Below are 21,081 nucleotides of genomic sequence, written 5' to 3' on the forward strand. Positions count from 1 at the left end.
AATTTTTCATGTTTGGATTCAAAGTAATTATCTTTCAAACGATTAGAAGTTCAAATAATTAGCGACATCAAATGTCCAAAAGTCTGCTCAATACAGTAGGCAATCCACCTGCAGGCTGCAGTGCGGGAGGTTATGAGCAAATTGATCTCCTTTCTTCAGCACAAAAGTGCAGCTGTGCTGACCAAGAGAAAGGAACAGATAGGACGGGGAGAATACTGATGATCAAAACAAATTACAGCAAGGGGAACGATATTCGCACTGGAAAAGAATAAAGAAGTCCTTGTTCTGCAGTCCCGAAGAGTGACAGGAAGTCAAGGCAACTGGTAAGAGAGCAGAAGTAATGGTGTGGCTTTCAGAGCACTGCATATTTTCCCTTATGAGAAGCTCTCCATAGCATCCCTGAAGTTCAAGTGCCTTTTGGTTAAGGGAAAAAGAAAGCATCCATTGGATTCATGCAACCATTAAGACATGGGAACCAAGCCCTTACAAGGATTGAGCAGTTTTCCACAAATGCATCTACCCTCCTATTATCTTTGGAGCTGGTAAAACAAATATTCACTTTTTGCCTCCACAAAAGTTGAAACAAACTAATATTGCCTCAAAACTGGCATCAGAAATAAAGAGAGTAGAATTATTGATCACTTCTGCTAGACTGCAGAGTATTTGGGAAGAAATATCCAAGTCAGAAGGAAAAGGGACGACTAATCAACAAAGCCATGACCAAGAAGCCCACCTACCATTATTTCCTTCCTTCTTCCTCTCAGGGTCCCAGTATTTCCACTTATGACAGGCATAAACTCCAAAGGTTAAGGCTAACTCCAAATTAACCACAGCCTGAATAACTCCTGAGGAAACGGGCAGCTCCAGGAGCTAAGATGAAGGATTAGGGTCGTGTAACGACACCGACAGATTGCAGGCGGGAGCCCTGAAGACACGGGACAGCACGGTCACAGACAGGGCAGGGCCGCCACTGCCCTGGGACTAGCAGACACTGCCCTCGTGGCGAACACCGAACACATGGCAGTGTGCATTTAATTCAGCTTGACAGATGCGGAGTGGAAACAGAATCACCACAAGATGAACAAAAGCTGAAATGGCTTCATAAATCTAAATTGACACGTTGTGCCTTCCCAAAACTGCAGGTATCGGCGGGTCTTTTCTGCCCAAGGAAGGACAGTCTGGGGATAAAGATTTTGGTTTGGATACGGCTGATAATTATAGAAGTGAGAGTGCGAGCAACACTTCACGAGGGCAGTGACAACAACCGCGTCTTCAGCAGCAAGCGAGCAGCACCCTGCTGGAGGTTCAGAAGGCACGTCGTACCTGCTGTCAGCAAAACTGCGATCCTAAAGCAGGATCTGGGCAACCAGCTCACGTTTCCAGTAGGATGATACAGGCAACAGATCCCTGTGATGGCCAAGCGTAGAAAATAGTCCAAAAGAGATTAAGCAGAAGAGAAGTGTGGAGACTTGCATTACCTGTTACCTACGCTGCAAAAAATAATTCCACTCCAACCTCTGAATATGACTGATTTTTTGGTTTGAGGCAGGATATTTTGTACCTTTTGTACCTTACTTTAGGCTGAAATTCTGAAAAAGTTCTCCCTCACTATAAGGTCCAGTGAGCCTCCTGAAATATACGGGGACATATGTCATTATTAGCTGTGCCTTTGTCCCATCCATAAGAGCTAATTTTGTTTTATAGCTGTGTGTGTCAGGCCAACCACGGAGCTGAAGATGAAGCCATGTGCAGATAAGAGGGCATTTGAGCATGCGAGGACTGCTGGGCCAGTGTGGAGGCCCGCGTCGGGTTGAGGCTCCAAGACCTGACCTCATCCCATCTACATCACCCACCAGAACAATCCGCGTTTATCGAATCCTCAGTTTTGCTTGCAGTGACGGCACGATGCTCCACACCCAAAGACAGCTCAGCAGCGTGGATGGCCATCGGGCCACAGCGCTGGAGCAAAACCGAGTGGCCCACACCGCTGAGGACACCCGACAGCCTCCTGACACGACTCGTTCTCAACTAATCCACACAACTCGGATGTCTCTGCTTCACAGGCCATCACAGGTTCACAGCCATACTGCCTGAGCTGTGGTATTTGGGAGCATCGGTGCAGGCTGCCCTTGTTCCTTGTTTTAAGAAATAATATACTAGAAAAGGAAATTCCCCTGCAGGGAGTCGCTCGTTCTGTGCGGAGCCTGACCTTGACTTTCTCCATCAGCAACGCAAAGGTTAAGTACACAGTGCGGGGAAGGTCTCCGATGCTCCCTGCTTACTGCAAAGTGTGATATTAAGTGTCACGTCTACTCAGATGTGAAAACCAGGAGGCTTTTACGCACATCCTTGTAGGCCCATCGCCAAAGGCTTCAAAGTCAACAGGGCCAGTTTGCTTGCGTACATATTTACTTACTGGCAAGACAGAAAGCTACAAATACTCACTAAGCCTAAGTGTTAGCACAAAGAAGTTACCATTTCCCAGCAGAGGAAGGGAAGGGAAGCACTCCTGTCTGACGAGGCGAAACAACTTGTTTGACTCCAGGATCCATCCAGACAGGCACAGCCCAAGGTGCTGAGCTGCAGGGAACTCCGCTGCTGGAGCAGCTGATGTGAAACACACTTCAAGCACCTTGTAGATAAGGTGCTTTGGCAGTCACTGCGACACTCTAAAGTTGGACAGTTCTTCACAGGAATAGATTTTGGACCTCCTAAAGCCATTTTCTCCCCCCCTTTTTTTTTCCCCAGATAGCTGAAAGAAAATCCGAGGCTGTAAGGGGAAGCTGACAGTTTGCAGATCACATCAGGAAGCTTCAGGAATACCATGTTATCTGAACACAGTGAACAGTTAAAACATACAGGGATACTATATGGAATTCCTGTTATGTCCAGCTCTACTCTTGAGCCCCCTTGACGAGAAGGCTGGCTCCACAAACCCCAAGGTGCAACCCCAGGCCTCTTCCCAAAGCTGCCGCCTCCCGCGTGCCCAAAGGCCCCTCTAGGCCCATCTGCAGGTAACGGCGAGCGCCCTGGGGCTGACCCCAAGCAGACACACCTCGAACCCTAACCATGCCGTCACTATTCTTATCACAGACTCAGGATCGCAGCCGGGTTTATTTTGAGGCCGCTTCCATCTCTGAACAGCGCTGTGCTCCCAGAAGAAGCACGGAGAAGTCGATGGCTCCCATAGCAACCGACGCAGGGAATTGCCACTGTTCTGCTGCAATTAGGGCCGATCGCAACGATTTCCCATTCCCTTCAGGTCAGTGGGCTTGAGAATGCTGGGCCAGCCACCAGACTCAACAGTAAAACCATTTGTCAGGCCACGGTTTGTTTGATTATTCCCCGGCCTTCCTCCCAGCCCAGCACTGTCTAATATGACCGAGGCTGGCCCAGGATCCTGCCGGCTGACTTTTTGTTTGGGGGTTTTCTTTTTGGCTTATTGCCTTTTCACCACAAGAAATGCGAGCGCAGCTCTGCCTCACCTGTTCCCTGTTGAAGGGCTTTCTCTGTCACCTGAAATATGTCCTGGTGGTGTTTAAGAGAAGCGCGTGGTTCGCGTAAAATGAAAACTAGACATCTTTACACGGTGAAAAGAAAGAAGTGGAAGCAAGTAGACGTCGACTCCAGAGACACTTTAACCAAAGAGGGAGAAAAAGGAGCGACGAGATGAACAGAAACAACAGCGCTGCGATGGCAGCAGCGCCGCGGTGGTACCTAACTCCCTTAGGAAAGGAAGCAGATGCCTGCCAGCTTTGCCTGGAATAAGCAGACACCCACTGACCAGACAGTTTTGTGTCCCAAAATTTCCAAAGAAGAATTTAATCATAGTAAAAGATAATGTCATAACACACTTAGCCTTTGAAACGTAATGACAAGGTAATAAATCACATGAAATGCAACTGCAAACGTGGATCTAAGAGAAAAAGCAATTACCTGAAAGCACCATCCATCTCAGACTGCTTCCAGTAGGTTTCCTGAGCGCTTGTAAGTCAAAACACGCACGTGTTTTAGATGCTACGGTTAAAACAAAAAGCAGCACAAAGAAAAATGCCCCGTGATGAAGAGCGAAGCAGAACCAAGTAGCCAGTGCACCGTTCCCTGCTTGTGCCACCTCTACAGAGTGAGATGCGATAAAAATATTACAGATTAAATCGTGAATCACCAGACCATCACAAAAAAGTTCTGAACTGCTGAGTAACAGAGGTTTGAAGGTCAGCTCCTGCTCTGCCACGTTGTCCTGCCTGCAGAGAGGTGATGGCTGTGAGCGTGGTGCCACCGTCGCTACCTTTGACAAGAAGGAAAACGGGAGCTGCTCTGCCCAAAGGTGCTGCCACATCCGAGCAGGAACAGGGAGGGAGGACGGATCCACCACCTCTCAGGCTCTCCTTACAGAGTCAACGCTAAGTCAAGAAACAAGCAACAACTTCTCCACCTCATCTACCCCAAGTCAAAAAGGGCAGGGTTCAACTCTGACTGCCGTGATTGCAAAAGCAGTTACAGAAATATAATTGAGAGAAATGTGTTTCTGAAAGCCACAGTAGTTTTTTTGTCATCATCTTAAACCAAACAACTGTAAGATGTGGGGCAATTTCTGCTTTCACGTAAATAGATTAAATCCATCTTACAGAACTGAATTGCCTTCTTTGGGCACACCACAGAATATGGCTTTCTAAAAACTCGTGTGACAAGCTTAAATCTTTACTATGTCCTTCCTACTAGAAGTTCTCTCAAAAATACCAGCCACTTGATTATTCTCTCTCCTTCCTTGAGTGTTGAATCTCTAACGTGCATCATCTCGTACACTGATTCACACTGCAACATGTCAAAAGAAATAATTCCCCGCAGCAGCAGGAGAGGCCAAGCGGTGGAACAATGGTTGCTGAGGAAACCGCCTCCCCGAAATGTGCTGAAATGTGCCTCGAGCCTTAAAATAAACATTTTAGCATTGAGCAAAATTTCATCTCTAGGCATCTCAAATTGAAATAATCATTTCTATATGCAGAGTAGATAATGTTCTCTCTTCATTGCTATTTAGTGTTTTAAACTGCCTTTAAGTGTATAATTAATTACATTACTTGTCAGGGATCGCTTTACAACCACTCCACCTCCACCCAATTGCTAGGCTCTTGCATATCTCCAACTTTATTTTTTTTTCTCGTCTTAACTTCGAGCATCATTCCTCCAACTTCTTTTTCCTGGAGACACTCAGCATTTAGCACTGCCTGCTAACATCCTTCACCGGACACACACCCCTCAGAAGAAGGTTGCAGCACGACTAGCTTTGAAGAAAGGAGCTGTAATTCCTTGGAAAGCCGATTACAAGCAGAGCCTGGTGGTTTCACCACAGTCCCGAGTGGGATTCATCCCTTCCCATCGGGAGCTGGATGCTGTGCCGGTGCTCAAAGTCCTCGCGGGTTCATCCAGATTTTTGTTGCTTCTTTCCTTCTTTACACAAGACTCCTTCCCAGCCGCTTGCCTCCTTCGAGGGTCTCATCCCCTGAGCTCCCTTCTGTTTGTTCCACAGCAAAGGGCCAATCTGCACGGAGTTACTGCTCACAGGTTCCTCGCTGGGCGTGGCGAAGAAGGAATGAACTGCAGGACTGCAAGAGGAAACCCGTGCATCCCACCAACCTCCTCCTCTCCATGAACAGCTTCAGAAATCCTTCCCCAGCGGGCTCCTCTCTTCCCTCTTCACCTGCCGGTTGCTCTGGACCTCAACAAATGCTGGCTTCACTGCTCGGTGCCAAGCATACAGGCACCGCGGGGCCAGGCTCCGCACGGCCGCTCCTGCAGCCAGACCTTGCAGAACCTCCTGGAAGCCCAAATTTCTGCCTTTGCTCCAAGTCCGTGCTGCTCACCAGCACCTACTGCGGCAAGTCGCTCTCTTGCTCTCTCCTTTTTTTCTTAATGATGCTTCATGTTTCTTTAATGACGCTTCAAGGCACTAGGAAACTCCACTTTTCCTTTAAGATCACTACGCTGTCAGCAAGAGGAGGGGATCAAAAGGCAAAAAAAAAAAAAGCAGATGCCACTGTCACCGCCTGCTGCTGGGCTGTGGGCTTCGGGAGGATGCCTGCACCTTCAAACCACGCTGGCAAATGAAGCTGGGGGCAGGAGGAGAGGCGCACACACACACACACACGTCTGCAAGACGTACAACGAGATAGGGCAATGTGGAATTTATGCTTTTAAGCCAAATTTACAATTCAATTATAATTCTCTGTGGATGCAATCATAGTAAGTTTATAATTATTAACGATCATAAACATGACAGTTGAAGCTATTCAGTTAAAAGAAGAAAGGGCTGCAACAGCAAAATTTTAATTGTAATTCATGATCATTGGAAAAGAAAGAGAGCTTTTCACAGCAACTCTGGCCTCAAAGGTGGTATTTCCAAGCACAGGGACTGCCTTTTTTCTAAGATACCCCCTCTTTCAAAGAAAACACATTAAAGAAAGCCTGCACTCAAAAATTGGACACCATTCAATTAATTCCTCCAACTGTGAATACTAATACTCTTCAGACTCACCATGCACAGACATAAGCGATACCCTGATTTCAGAGAACCATTTATTCATGCAATCTCCTCTACCACAGCTACAGACCAAAAAGGAACATTTCACGGATTTATAATTCCATCTCAAAACACTTGACATCCTTTTCCTCTATCCATGGCAAAACACGAGTCCCTTTAGTTCATAAACTAGTGAAAGCCTGGGGAGGAAATGGCAGAATTCAGAAAAAACAAAAAACAAAAAACAACTCTTCCCATCGCTCTGAGAGCGCTGGGCACGGCCTCCTCCAGGTGTGACACCTCTGCCCCAGCCTCCCAGCCTCCCCCACCGCTTTGCCAAGCCAGGAAGAATTTGGGATTTGATACCGAGCTCGCAGCAAGACGCAGCTAAATAAAGATTTAACGGCATTCGCACATCTGCATGAGGTCTGTCTGGGCTTGATGATATTTACGCAACTGCCTGCCCGAGCAGCCAGACGAACACGGGGTTAAGCCAGGGAGAGCCACGACCCACTTCTATTTATGTTTCGACCAGCTCTCCAGAGGCCTCCACCAAGATGTATGCTTTTAAGAACAATTACTACAGGATACGTAAATTGGAAGCTACTCCTTAAAAAAGTAGATAAAGCAGTATTTTTTGCACGTAGGTAAACAAGGTTACACCATTTCACATCAGTTGATAGAACGATATCTCTGAAATGTGTTTTTATCCCAACCTCTCTGAAAACCATCGTTAAAAATGAAATTTAAAGTAGTATGTTTATTGGATCATTTTTATCTACTTAAAACCAACTCTCTAGATCTTCTACATTATTCTAAGAGTGGCCACGTGGCTAGCCTGGAACGAGCACACAACCACAAGCACCAAACAAAAATGGGCATCACTTAGAAACTAACACTTATTCGGGTTTCCAAGTCACCAAAATTGGGCTGGGGCAGGTCCAATCAAGCAGCTACAAAAAGGAGCCGTATTCCATTTAAAAGCCTCCTGGACTGGAAGCGCCGGCTCTCCCTCGCAACGCAGACCCTTCGCATGCGGCTTACCAGGGCAGTATGCATCAACGTCCAGTTTCTGGGCTGAAGAAAGTGTTGGTGAGCCAAGCTCAGATTCTGGGATTCGAGGGCTCTCAACAAACTTTGCCTTCCTCAAAGGGGCTAAGGAGAAGGAGGGGGGAGAAAGAAAGAGAGGTCATGAGTAAGGGAAATAGCAAGCAACAGATGGAAGCACTTAACTAAACGACACTGTCAGACTCATATCAGGTTACCCTTTTTTTTTTTTTTGCCAGAAAAAAATTATCTGCATTCTTTACAAAGGAGATGGCTCTTGTTAAAACTTTCAAACTGCACAGTCTTTAAAGCGTGCGAGCATCGAGGCACATTCTTGATACTCTTAAACACTTCCTTTTTTCTTTCCTACTTTGTTTAATAAATTTTTTATAGGAAGCAAATGGGCCTGCATTCAGCAACTACAGAAGGGCTAAGATCACAGAGAGGTAACAGAGCCCATTAGGGTTTCAGATATTTACCTATAAATATCTAACATGAATACGCAAATTTTGGCTTTGGTAATTGTTTCCTCTGAACAAAAAATTTCAATTTTGAAACATCCTGAATGTCTGACCAAATAGATTTGGTATTCAACATGAGCGATCGGACTACAACTAATGCTGCCCAAGAAGACAAAACCCAAGTGCTTCACTTTTATCCTTGCAAATCCAGAAAAGATTCAAGAGAATTAAAGAAAGAGCAGGGAAAAGGTAAAAGTCTGTCTGTAACAAACCAGCATTGAGCACTAGTGCTAGAGAAATGTGATTTTTCTGCATGTTTGAACGGTCTGAATTCTGAAAGAAAGCTCTATGCACCTTTTGTAATAAAATAACAACTTCCAGAATGCCTTTATTACTAAGTTTTTAAACAGATATTCCTGCCAGACCAGGGAAATAGAACTGGGGAATAAGTTATATGCAGAGATTATTGTATTGCATTTCAAAGTTAAACTCACATGCCCATTAAAGTGAAAGGCTAATTTGAAAAGCTGCTCTAAAAACTGTATCATGGGTCAGTATGCTTCATGCCTCTGCGGTTCTCAGTATAATAGCCTCGATTTACATAATTTATATTTATAGTTCTCTGTCCTGAAAATTAAATTTGGGATCTGAACCTAAGGATGGGGGGACGTTTGTTCTCATGCATCTCCTGCAATAAAAGCTCAACAGGTCAAGCGATGACCTCTGAGGCAGCAATAAATCTCTGGCTTTTAAGGAGACTGCACACAGCCAACAGGCCCCCGCAGCTGGAAAAGGATCAGCAATCCTGACGATGGGGCAGCGGCAAGCCTGCGCACAGCCCGCCTGCTCTCGCCTGCTGAGCCGGTACCTGAGCGACTGGGGCAATTCTTAAAAAGAGAGTGGGGAAAAGAAGACGGAGGTGATGGCGTGGTTTGTCAACTGAAGTCCGTATGAGGCTGAATATATCAAGATCCCACTCCCTGTACCAAAATATATCAGATCCCACTCCCAGTACCAAAATAGGTGCTGAACAACCCTCCTGGCTCCCCTTACCCTAAGCATCTCTCCTGGGTGACCCAACACGACGCGAAAAGAGGCACCGCGCTATCACTTTGCACGAGAAAACACGGCGTGAACATTAGGTATATTTAAAGCATGCTCCCCTCCAGACTCTGCAGGGGCCGGTGTAAGACGAGCCGTGCCAGGCAGCAGGAATGCGAGTGCCTGGCGGAGATAAGGGGGGCTCGCAGCCCCCTGTGGCCCCCAGCCCATGCCTCCATCGCAGCACCGAAGGCGCCGAGGCTGCAGGGTGCTGGAGGCAGGAGCAGGGTTGCTCAGCCCAGCCTGGCTCGCACAAGCAACCCGCAGCTCACCGCCACCAGCCCAGTGATTAAAACCAAACCCATAAATAACAAACACGCACGCACACACAAAAACCCTATCAGCTTGCAAATCGGCCAATGCCAGTGGAAAAATTATTCGCTGTGATGATCCTGTAGCAGATACCAACGTAATGAAAACACATCAATAGTGGGAAGATTATGACTATGGCACGAAAGTTGTTGGGAATAATAATTCTGCACAGACCAATTTACTGGTGTTTCGTTTGTAATTATCCTAACAGATAAGTTTGTTTCAGTTGTTTTATCACAGCCCCGGTTACTGTCATTTTTATCACATAAATTGGAAATAGCTCATCTTTTCTTTCTTTATTGTTTCTGGCTTACGCTAGAACTGCAGACCATCTGATGTGATGCTTGAGCAACGCTCAACTCAAAACAAATACCAAAATACCCAATGTACGTGGTTCTCATAGGCCAAAACGTTAATGACTGCAATGAGGTTGTCACCAGAAGGTTTTGCTCTAAACTTGAGTTACTAACCCAAAGAAGAAGGAAAAAATATAAAAACACAGGAAGGGCTGGCGATGCCAACTACACTGAGTTCTGTGTGGACCCGAAGACAAGTGAGCTGAAGGCTTCCAAAGATGCATGATCCGCATGCTTGGGGTGTTTATCCCGAAGAACAGGAAAAAAGTACGTAAAAGCTTAACGCTGAAAGCAAGGCGATGCTGTAATTATTCAGTTTAAGTACATCTTTTAAGATACAGTTGACTCAAGATTGGTCTTTTTTAGTAATCCCTAGTAAATAATTCAACCTTCACCTTTCCTGCCGTGGAAGCCCACCCTCCTGCACCTCTGCTCGCAGCCCAGCAGCTCCGGTCCATCCACAAGAAGGAACTTGCCGCGTCCCACGTCTGCATCTGCTCTGGGTGCTCCTCACCAAGGGGCTGCCCTCATCTCCCAGCATTCACCCCATTAATTCCTGCCTGGAGCCAACACCTGACCTAGGCCAGCACAAGCCATCAGCTCATGAACCCTACAAGCTGATCCACCAATTTTTCTTTCCAGGATAATGAGGAACCTATTATTATCAAAATTATCAATTCTCACTGTACTACTTCTTTAGTCGTACAGGGCAATGTATAGTATTTATGTTTTTATTCCCTAAAAACGGTGACTTAAGTCTTGAAAATGCATGGTACTGGCAGACAAGATACGCTGTGTCAACATGACTCAAAACCAAGTTGAGTTCAAAAGGCTCCAGTCAATAAAATCTTCTCAGGGTAACTGCGTATCGGGAAAAAGCCACAGCACACTAGTTTCTTTCATTTCAGATATTCTTAACCTTAAAAAGACAAAAAAAAAAAAAAGCCCTCACTCATATGTAACCCGATTACACGAAGGAGGATTTCCCCACAGAAGAGTTGAGCGCTCCCGTCTTCGGTCCAAAGGAAGATTACCCTGGCAGACTCAGATTTGGGCATTACTTTTCTACTGGAAGAAATAGCAAATGGCAACGCCATCATCTCAGAAACCCGTTTTGCCATTTTTAGCCAAGTGTTAAAGGAGAATATTGATCTTTTTTGTCAGTGACATGCATTTTGCCTATGTCCTGAACGTGCTCCCATGACCACAGTGAAATCTTGTGATCAAAGTCACAGGATTAGCATTTAGCATGTAGGGTAAATCCTAACAGAAGCAGGGAAAAACTATTCGAAGTATGCTACACCTGCCTCTGTCCATTAGGCCTCTTATTTCCATAAGATTTGCTGTAAGAAATAGACTGAGCCTGGGCATTAAAGAGTATCGAAGCAGTTTTCCTGGTCACACAAAGGATGTTTTGAGCAGGGAGCAGCGTAAGTAATACCAAATTAAGTGAAGGGCTCAGCAGTTACTAATGTCCTTCCAGAACTGCAAAATGCACATCTAATTCAGAAACACTTCCCAGTGACAAGTAGCTCAGTTGCAAAAACCTTCATTGGGGTCAGCCGGGCTCCAATGTATGTTCGTGTCCGGGAGCAGAGGAGAGCAGCCTCTGTATGGACCTTCCATGGGCCCATCCTATGCCCAAGGACTCAACGACAAACATAGCACTGGTGTCATATGGGACCAGACTTGCTACTACTGGTGTAGGAACTCCAATGTAAATATCCAGGGAAGTTATTTAAAACAAATACTGCACATTTTCGGGGCCGGTTCCTGCAGTTCTCAGTGCAATTAATCCCCACCGGTACCCAAGTCAGTAGAGCAAAGCTGAAAAGCCTTCCTTCAGTGCAAATCAAATTCTCATTCGACTTTGACAGGAATTTTTCCTCTTGAAGGAAAGCGATGGTACTTCTAGGATAGGAATTAACCACGGAATGCAAAACAATTACCAGGGTAAGCATTCAGAAAGTTTAATTAGATGGCTCATTTATGACACTTTCTGCAGCAGGTGGTCTATCTTCCAGAGGGGGAAAAGATAGAAATTATTTCCTTCTGTTTTCACGCTAATTCTCCTTAATATCCACAAGGACACTGTAAGTACAATACTGTCACTGACGTCTGAAGATCAGTCTTTAAAGCAGACATGAGCCTGCTGCTGTAAATCAATTTAAAAATTGTATACTTGTTTTTGGAAAAATGTTTGAAACTGCTCTTCTAATAAAAACGAAAAAGCACACATAAGCAAACTTATTTACAACCAGCACAGAACTGTAGTAGAGCACTTTTAAACTAACACTAGGTAAAACACTTTATTAGAGGCTGCAGTCGGGCAGGCTGAAGATGGAAGCGATAGGAATCTCTAAAAAATCAGAGTATCCTGAAAGGATGCCCACCTGGGAAACAGAAACCTCCCGTGATACTGCTCAGACTGGGAGACACCAAGTCTCTGTGGGGCACCCGGGGAAGTCAGCTCCGAGGAGCAGGGGGCTGGAGCTGGAGTAAGTGGTAGGGGAGAGCTGCCCAACGCGGCCGCTCTCACCGCCTGCTGCCAACACCTTCCTCTTGCACCCCAAAAACACTTCGGGTACCAGGAGCTGCTGATGGCTCATCCTTTTTTCATGGCTGCAATGAGTACCGGGATCAATTCTGTTGCTCTCCATGAACAGTGTCAAGAATCCAATCTACTACCAAATAAAAATACAACAAAGAACCAGCAGCGTGCGTTTATTCTTCCCGAGTAATCATTTTATCTCTATTAGCATTGTTTTCCACTTCAGCCTACTGAGCATCCTAATTCTATTGCATTCTCTCTGTTACCACTTCATTGTCATGTAATTTATAGATGAGTTAGCATTTTAATTAAAAAAGGTTTTCTTTATATTAAAAAGCATTGATAAAAGGAAATTATCATGGATTAGCAAAAGGCTTCATCTACCGAATTCAGGCTCAGCTCTGCAATGAACGTTTCACACGCGCACACACAAAAAAGGGCTCTTAGCATCTTCTGACCTGATTGAACAAAGTGTTCCAGGCGCTTTTTCAGATCATTTCAGCGGATCTGAACTAATTAACTCCATGGTTTGCCTGCGGTGCAGATACCTGCCCCTGCGTGTGCGTTGACACCCATACGGGTCAGAGCAAACCGATCCATCGAGGGACAGGGCACGAGGACGGCCAACCGCTCCTCCACAGCATCAAGGGTGGGCTGAGCAGCGAGGACCAGGCTGGGAGCCTCTCCTGGGACCAGTGACACAAGTCACCACAGCTTCCTGGGACACACACACGGGATTCAGGAGGAATACAAGCACAACGCGGCCACACGCCGAAGCCCACTCGCTTTGCTCCTCCATGGCGGGGCTCAAACGCCGCCCAGCTTTTTGTCCTCTCCCCTCCGTACGCACCAAGAACTGCCGACTTTCAGCTATGCTTTGAACCCTCCTCTGCCCTACTAGAAGGGAAGTTATCTTTATTTGTGTAAAAACACACTGCTTTTATCAAAGGCTAGGGAAAGAGCTGAAAGACTGCCATGAATGATGAAAATCTGTGCTTGCTGCACACTCATCTCTTGCACCCGATTCAGCTGAAGAGGGGCTGAATTGCTTAAACATGTGAGCACAATATTACCCCATAAATTATGTACAGGAGAAGGCCATCCCCCAAATGCACCAGCTCATTACAAAAAATTGCCCAACTGAGTCTGTGACGGGAAGAGCCCGCGCAGTGGTTTGAAGAGCAAACTTCCAAACCTCGCATTTAGGGCGATCTAAGCGGCCACTCCGTGCATCGGATATTCCCCATCTTTACTTAATAATGAAGACGCCGTGCCAAGGGCTGATTCACGTGCTGGAAGCTGCCCAACACTACGTAATGCTGCAGCGAGTGGACTTTATTGAAGTCTCCCTTGGACTAAAATGTTTTAAGTGCTGCAGTGCTATTGATCCACGGAGCTCCTGGAACGAGTAACTGTCAGACTCAACACAGCTGGACTACACCCAACACACGAGATACGTAGCTTGCAATGCCTCCTCTGACCCCCAGTGACTCCTTATTTCGCTAAGAGTCATAGAAAGAGACAATGACAGACCACCTGATTATTTCTGCCATGGCACTAATAAACTAGCTATCAATAATTAAGATTTTTAGGCAAAGATTAAAAAAAAAATCAAGATTGAAATAGTGAAATTGTAAATTAACATCCTTCTTTAGATAACCCAGCATTAATTTACCGGCACCACTGTGTAACAGCAACATTTTTTGTTGTTGTTGTTGCTTTTCTTTTTTCTATTCTGTTATTTGGGAACAGAAAAGCTTTTTAAATTACGTGTAAAAGCCTGTCTCCTTTCGTCACACAGCTATCGCAGCATCATGGGCAGGGCAGAGCATACAAGAAGTGAGAACAATGTGCTGTCTGGAAACATTGTTCTCATTCCAAAACTTTCAGAAAGCACAGTTAGTTTAGGAGATAAGGTTCTGAAAAAAAGGAAAAGGAAGGAAATTAAAGTGGAAAGGGGAAGAGAGCAAGGAAGCAGAAGAGAGCACAGAAAGCTGGGAAGGGAAGAACAGCAAGGGAAAAGGAGAGGTAAAATAAACAACTGTCAAAAACTGTCTCAATTAAAATGTTATTTAAACTGTAAGAACTCTGTAACATGAAAGGTCTGCCTGGTCTTGCTCCTGAAACTGTTCTTGGAAAACTGAGGAATAACCTGTGGAATGGGTTTGGCGATCCTGGGGGACCACAGAGCCCTGCTAGAAACTTATGCCAGCCTCTCTCGCCCTCCAGATCAGCGATGTGTAAGATTTACATCCCTCTGCTCATCTACAGAAGGCAGGGGAAAGAAGATCAAGCCACAGCAGTAACATTACACGAGGATGTTCAATGACATCAGAAATGAGTATGATTTTCTAAAATGAAATCAAATTTTAACTCGTCTTACTTAAATTATTGCAACCTCTCTCGAAAACAAATAATTGATTGTAACCTCCCTCTGTACAAATAGGCACCCCTAATTAATTTTCAAGGGAAAAAATAACTTGTTTCCGAAAGACTTGTAGTGTAATTACATGCAGAAAAAAATAAACCAACAGATTTCTGTGGGAACTGTTCAATAACAACTAGCTCAAAGATATCTGCAATAATTTGGGTACTCAGGCAGAAAATAATGTTGCCTAAAATACTAATTTATATCCACTCTGCACTTCCAGAATTTTAGCTCAACTTCCATTTTTCTTATTACCACGCAACTATTTGCTGTCATTTAGAGCAAATGGAGCAGCAATTTGTTCTCAAACTACCCAGCAGGCTGGGGTGACAGCAATGCAGCCCTCTCCTCGGTCAGCCCCAACGCTTCAGCCTTCAGCGAGACCGGGCTGAGGATCCCAGCGTGGGGCCGTGATGCTGCTGCTGCCTCGAAAACTCTGGCAAGCCTTTAGGAAGAAAGTTGCTCCTATTAAAGCCCCCAGAAAAGACAAAAGAAAATGTCTTACCCTGTTGATAAATTTATTTGCAATGTGGGTTGCCAAAAAGCCCTTATCCCCGTAGGGGAGATAGCTCTGAGGAGAAGCAAGTTACCTATTTAACATCCAGACAAGGCAGGAGCAGGGTATGGGGCTTTCATCTCCCCATTTAATCATTTAATCTTTAATTTAAGATCGGTTTTGACTCCTCAGAGCTGTGTCACAGGAGTAGTTCTCGACGTCATTTCCCATCTAAAATTCTCCTTTTCAGCATCTTCTGAAGTCTTTTAAAATTACCTCTTTTAGTAGAAATTCCTCATGTGTGACTCAAGGTAGAAACTGCTGTGCAGACGGGGGGAGGATGAAAGAGGAGGAAGCCAGTGCCACTCGCCTCAGCCTCCCAAATCAGCTTGTTAGGAAAATAAGCAATTCACCCACTGACAGGTTTCAGACATCTCTCTTGCATTCAGTTGCCTTTTCAAGTTTCAGACTTGGTTAACCTAAAAAAAACGGGGTGAATGATGACCTGGGACTACAGGATGAAATCACGCCGTCAGCATTATAAGCCTACACAAGTTCTGCTCAACAAACCAAAGAATTCTCCTGGATGGCAGAACCAGAATGGCTGAAGAAAACGTTCCTCACCTCCCTCACTTCCCTTTTCCCACCAGTTTTATTTCATTAAATGTTAAACTTAAAACAGATGAGAGGAGAATGCACCACACCACGAGTGCTGGATACCATTATTCCCATTCAGCCTCTTACCATCACAGACTTCTTTTTTTCAGCAATTCAGGGACTCAAACATTGCACCGGCCCTATAGAGAACTGTCAAATACAACCTGGATGTACTGTAAAAGCTATTTATTCTAAAGAAAGAAGCAAAGAGCTTGGTCACTTTAATCAAATTATGGGTAATCCTGTTAATTCACTGTTTGGAAAGAAACCGCTTCACCGTTCTCTAAACCTAAAGCCTGAATCACCCAAACACAATGCTCAGATTTCCAGATAAACTTGCATGAGAGAAACCAGAAACTAACTAAAAAGCTACCGAAGCAAATACATTTTCCACTTTTTGTATGAAGTTGACTGTAGGACAGAAAAAGAGAAGAAAAAAAAAAAAACTTATTCAGCAACAGTCCTTAGAACCTGAGAGTTTTCTCCAAATGCTTTCCCCTGTCTTCTTCAAATGTTATGTGTCACTGCAGTGCTCCAACAAGGGACTTTTGTTTTAGGGTTGTTTTTTTTTTAACTTATACATGTAGAACAAGTCAGGCTGTAGAAACCTACCTGAATATTTAACACAACTTAAGATATGTCAAGTCACTGGGGGGGAGGAGATTCTAACTGATGATTCTTCCCAGAGAAGAAATGAGAAAGCGTAGCCTGCTTCCAAAATAAAACTACTCTTCTTGATAGAGCATGTTTTCCCCTGTTGTTTTGTACAGTCGTTCTTTCCATTCGTACTTACACCGAAATTTGATTACAGGAAAGCTGAATCACAGTGTGTAGCTGCAAAGCTGCAGTAAAGCAGCAAGCGTTTGGAATCACTGCTGCACCTTCTCACTGCACCAGCACTTTTTCTAGAGCTTGAGCTGCTACAGAAGAATTAAAGAAATGTTATTACTTTGTAAATTGCTGTCCTTCACAGAAGGATGAGAGCATTCGGTTCGTCCAGCTCAGTGACACGTCTCTAGCAGTTGACACCAGATACCTAGGGCAGAGTTTGCAAAGGGGGACACTCACAAACCTTCGCAGCCTCCAGCATGCTGCAATGCAAGGATTTTCTGAGCTAGGCATTAGCTCCCAAAGCCCCCAACAAATTTATCTTCTGTTAATTTATCTGTCACCTTCTGAAACAGGCATTGAGCTTTCATACCACCCCGCAGCACAGCTTCCTCCAAATGAGCCCCACAGTTTGAAAAAACGCTTCCCAGGTTTCTGTTTTCTGAAAACCCGAACGAGCTCCATCGACTGGGTTCCCCCCCAGCACGCCATGGTTGTGCCAAAGCAATCCCAAGAGACTGGCAGAGCCTAACTCCACTAAGCAATACCCGGGTGAACTTCTGCTAATACATTCTGTTATCCAGGTGAGCACCAGCTCCCTTAGAGCCCTTGTTGGTACTTAGCTGTGCCCTACCAGCCACTGCTCCGCCAGTAGGTGTTAAGGAAGTTATAAATGAGAGGCTATGCAGCACAGAGAGCAATTCAGCATCCTCCAGTACCTTCTGGTCCTCCTGCTTTGCCATGACTCATTTTGCCTGTTTCTGTAACCCCCTCCACCACGACCTCCACGCGAGGCAGACCCACGGATCTGCTGCTCTCTCTTCGTGGTGCCTGCACCTACAACACCCGTAGCAGCTGCCTCTTCCGCGGCTGTGTGCAAGGGTGGGCTGCTCTGCGTTCCTGTGCTCCTCTAGTACCACAGCAGTAAAAAAGTAAAGCCTGGACTAATCTTGCAAGGGATCTGAAGAACAACAGCAAAAAGGAATTATTCGCTCTAGACACTGATGCAAGAAAGCATGACTATTTGTGTGTTACTTAAATATTTTATGACAAGCCAGGAATGATCAAAGGTAGGCATCAAATTATAGCCAAATTAAAAGAAAAAATGTGAACAGATGTGGCAGGGGCCAAGGCTGGAAGCAAAGCTAAGCGGCACGGCAACAAAGCCTAATTCATTGCCACACCATGTCCTTAAGATCATACTGAGAGATCGCAACCAGTTAAATAAGGGCAAACTGTAAAATATTTCACCGTTCACAGCCCAAGTAAACCCGTGTTAAAGCACACAGGTGACCAGAACTGCTCACTACAGCACCACTGGTTTTACCTGGGGCTGTGCAGCAAAGGGACCAATATAAATTCACTACTTGAAAACAGCATTTAAAAAAAATTTAAAAGATGTGAATAGATAAGGTGATTTGATTTTATATATGTGTCAGTCATTCACATTTTGCTATGCTGAAACTAATTTAGGTGGCTTAGCTGATAAAGGCAGACCTCTAATTACACTGACATGCATGCATAACTCTTCAGCTGATACCAAACTGTTTAGGATCCGTATTGCTCTGCTGGCAGCAGCTACACGAACTATTGTATGGCTAAAATGAAGCTCTCTGTGAGGCAAAAGTGATACAAGCCTGAATCACCTGAACTTGTTAAACTTTAGGAAGAATTGTATTAGGCTGTGTTTACAATCTTTGTTTGTTTACCTGAGGAAATTGCTACCATTTGCCCACGTTCAGTTTTCAGCAATTTATTCTTTGCTCTTGACATTTTTTTTCATTGAGTACTTCTAGAAGGAAACGAGCTTCTAGAACTTTCTGCATGCAGCTGAGATGAACTGCTCACCAACCTCTACCTCCACAGAGCAACAGGAACAAGGAAACATGGCATGCCTAAATGCTTTAACTGAAGTGTCTCATGACCACGGGACTATTTGCAGTTAGAGCCCACAGACCGGACCTCCCTTTCCCAGTGATGCCTCAGGCACAGATGAGCGACACCTCCTCTGGACACCTCTGGACGCTTACCTGGGCAGCCTGCTCTAGGCAACCTGCTTTGGCAGAGGGGGTGGACCCGATGATCTCTTGAGGTCCCTTCCAACCCCTACAATTCTGTCATTCTGTGTGATTCTTTCCTTAATAAAGGAAACCATTTTCTCATGCAGATTTACTTCTATGATGGAGAGGGTAAAAAGACCTGAAGTATAACTGGAAAAAGTCATTCTCCTAAGCTCGGCTTGATCTTTCCAACAAAAATCTTGGAGAAATTCCACGTTTCAACCTTCTACAACCTGCAAGTGGCCGAATCCCCCGAAGCTGCTCTGCTCGCTGCACACGCGGGACCACGACCACTGGTGTTGCACGACTGCTCCATCCGTCGAGCATGCGTGCCAGCTGGCTACTCCTGTGCAATGCACCCAGATGTGCCACCCGTGTGCCTCAGATGAGGATCAAGCCCATCAGGCCAAAAAGATTTTGAAAGCAGGAAAACCAAAATCTGGCTGCAATGCCAGAGCCGTGCTTGGTGCAGCGCTGAGGGCTGAAGAGCTGCTGCTCCTCCTCCCTCTGCTGAGCAACCTCCTCCCTGCCATAGAAATTTTTAAATAGGATGTTACAATGGAAGGATCAAAGATAGACTTGCTCCTCTGCAAGCTCTTTAGCATGCCGTTTTCCTCAAAGGCAACTCCCAGAGCAAGCACTTATTTCGTAACCTGCCTCAGAAGCGCTGCCTTATTCCAACTCTTCCCTGCCTCCCATCTTCTCCGAATTTTCCGTTCCCTTATCTCCCCATTTTTACCTTTATCCTTTTCCCCCCTCTAAGTTAAAGCTGGCTTTTTTCCATCTACCCTTTCTCCCTACCCACCTTCCACGTTGCCCCCGGGCAACACCTGCAGCTTCCAGCCAGCCCCCAAGTCCCCACCGCTCCTCTGCCCCGCTGCCTATTTGAGGAGCCTGATGTATCTCAATGAGGTAAGAAAGCCAACGAGCTGCCTTGAGAGTCCTCTTGCAGATCTTCTAAGCAGATTTGAAATTTACAGAAACAGAAAAGAGGAAAAGAGACAGAAATCCAATGCAAAACCTCCAAAACCTCTGCTGAGACACCATCAAACCCTTGCTTTGCTCCTTACCGTGTCCCTTACCGCTATTAGTGCTGGCTTTCTCTGTATTAATGTCAGCTGGTGCAATGTCCTGGCACTTAGCTGCAGCAATTCCCACGTGGGTTTTGCATTCATTGCTTGAAAAACTTCAGGTTAGGTATCGCAGCATGAAGGCTGCCCTAGCCTGCCGTAATTACCATCATCAACAGCAACAGCATTGCCAATACTAATTTAACAATTAAACATACAGAATGACAGTGCCTATCATAATTCATTTACAGGTGGGTTTGGGGGGTTGGTTTTGGAGGGAGACAGATGTTTATTTTCATTGAAGCTGGATTTTCTTTGCATCTTAAATAATTAGTTCTTTTTCTAAAAAAAAGTAGCTGCTTTGTTCACAGATATGTGGTTATATTAAAGGCTCAGCTTGGCAAGAGGTTGAGTTTACTGTCTTCTTGATATAGCTCCTTTAGATTACATAAGAGCAGCAGCAGTATGAATTAAAGCCTGGACAAGCTTATTTACCTGTCGAAACTAACGGCCCTTTCCTGCTTTCCAGAAATTTCAAAGCATGCCCAGGAAGAACTGCAGAAGGCAAACTGCCTAGTGCTGGTTTTTTTCTTCATGTATTGAAACAAAAATGCAAACCGTTGTCAGAAGCAAACAAAAGTTGCAGTTCAGATTCATTCAGCAATCATTCTCTGCAGTCATATACTCATTGAACAGCAAAACGGAGATCCTAATAGAAAAAAATAAAGAACGTAACCAACTTGTCTAATTAGCTGTTGAACTGAAAGAGGCAACCATGGAACAGAAAGAGCAAGTTTTGCTTCTTGAAGATATAAAGGAGACAGGAATCTTGTAGAGAAAACTCGTCTACGTTGCATTTATGGGGAAAAATCACAGAAATGCTGTGAATAAGGAACAGAACAGTCAAAAGGAGAAGAATGAAGAAGAGCAAGCAACAGCCCAGATCCTTCCCCTCTGCATGAACTGGCAGGATACTCAAACACGCACTGCTGAAAACAAAGGTACGTACATCTGCTTTCTTCAGGGGGGAAATTGTAATGCACTGGGAGGGAAAAACGTTGGGTTTAACCCCTGTCTGCCAGCCCACGTTTCCCAAAGCTGACCAATATATTTCCGCTGCTTTAAATTTTGTGGTGTTGGACTACACAAATCAAAGGACACCGCAGCGTTAGAACAAACCCGAGGTGAAGCTGAGTC

At 45.1% G+C, this 21,081-nt stretch overlaps 1 protein-coding gene across 23 annotated transcripts in view; it reads right to left on the reverse strand.

Moving 5' to 3' along the window:
• The window catches only part of TANC2 (tetratricopeptide repeat, ankyrin repeat and coiled-coil containing 2), a 283,329-nt gene that overhangs the window by 121,214 nt on the left and 141,034 nt on the right, over nucleotides 1-21,081 (reverse strand). For 16 of the 23 annotated variants that reach the window (XM_080564855.1, XM_080564839.1, XM_080564854.1 and 13 more), the window contains one exon: nucleotides 7,562-7,672. The exons of 6 other annotated variants lie outside the window; for them this stretch is intronic. In XM_080564855.1, coding sequence (XP_080420981.1) covers nucleotides 7,562-7,672 — 111 coding nt within the window. Of the gene's footprint in view, nucleotides 1-7,561; nucleotides 7,673-15,545; nucleotides 19,643-21,081 lie in introns of those variants that run through there. One more of the 23 variants, XM_080564851.1, reaches the window with a different exon arrangement.

The sequence above is a fragment of the Anser brachyrhynchus genome (genome assembly GCF_964034855.1).
Source record: "Anser brachyrhynchus genome assembly, chromosome: 22".
NCBI lineage: Eukaryota > Metazoa > Chordata > Aves > Anseriformes > Anatidae > Anser > Anser brachyrhynchus.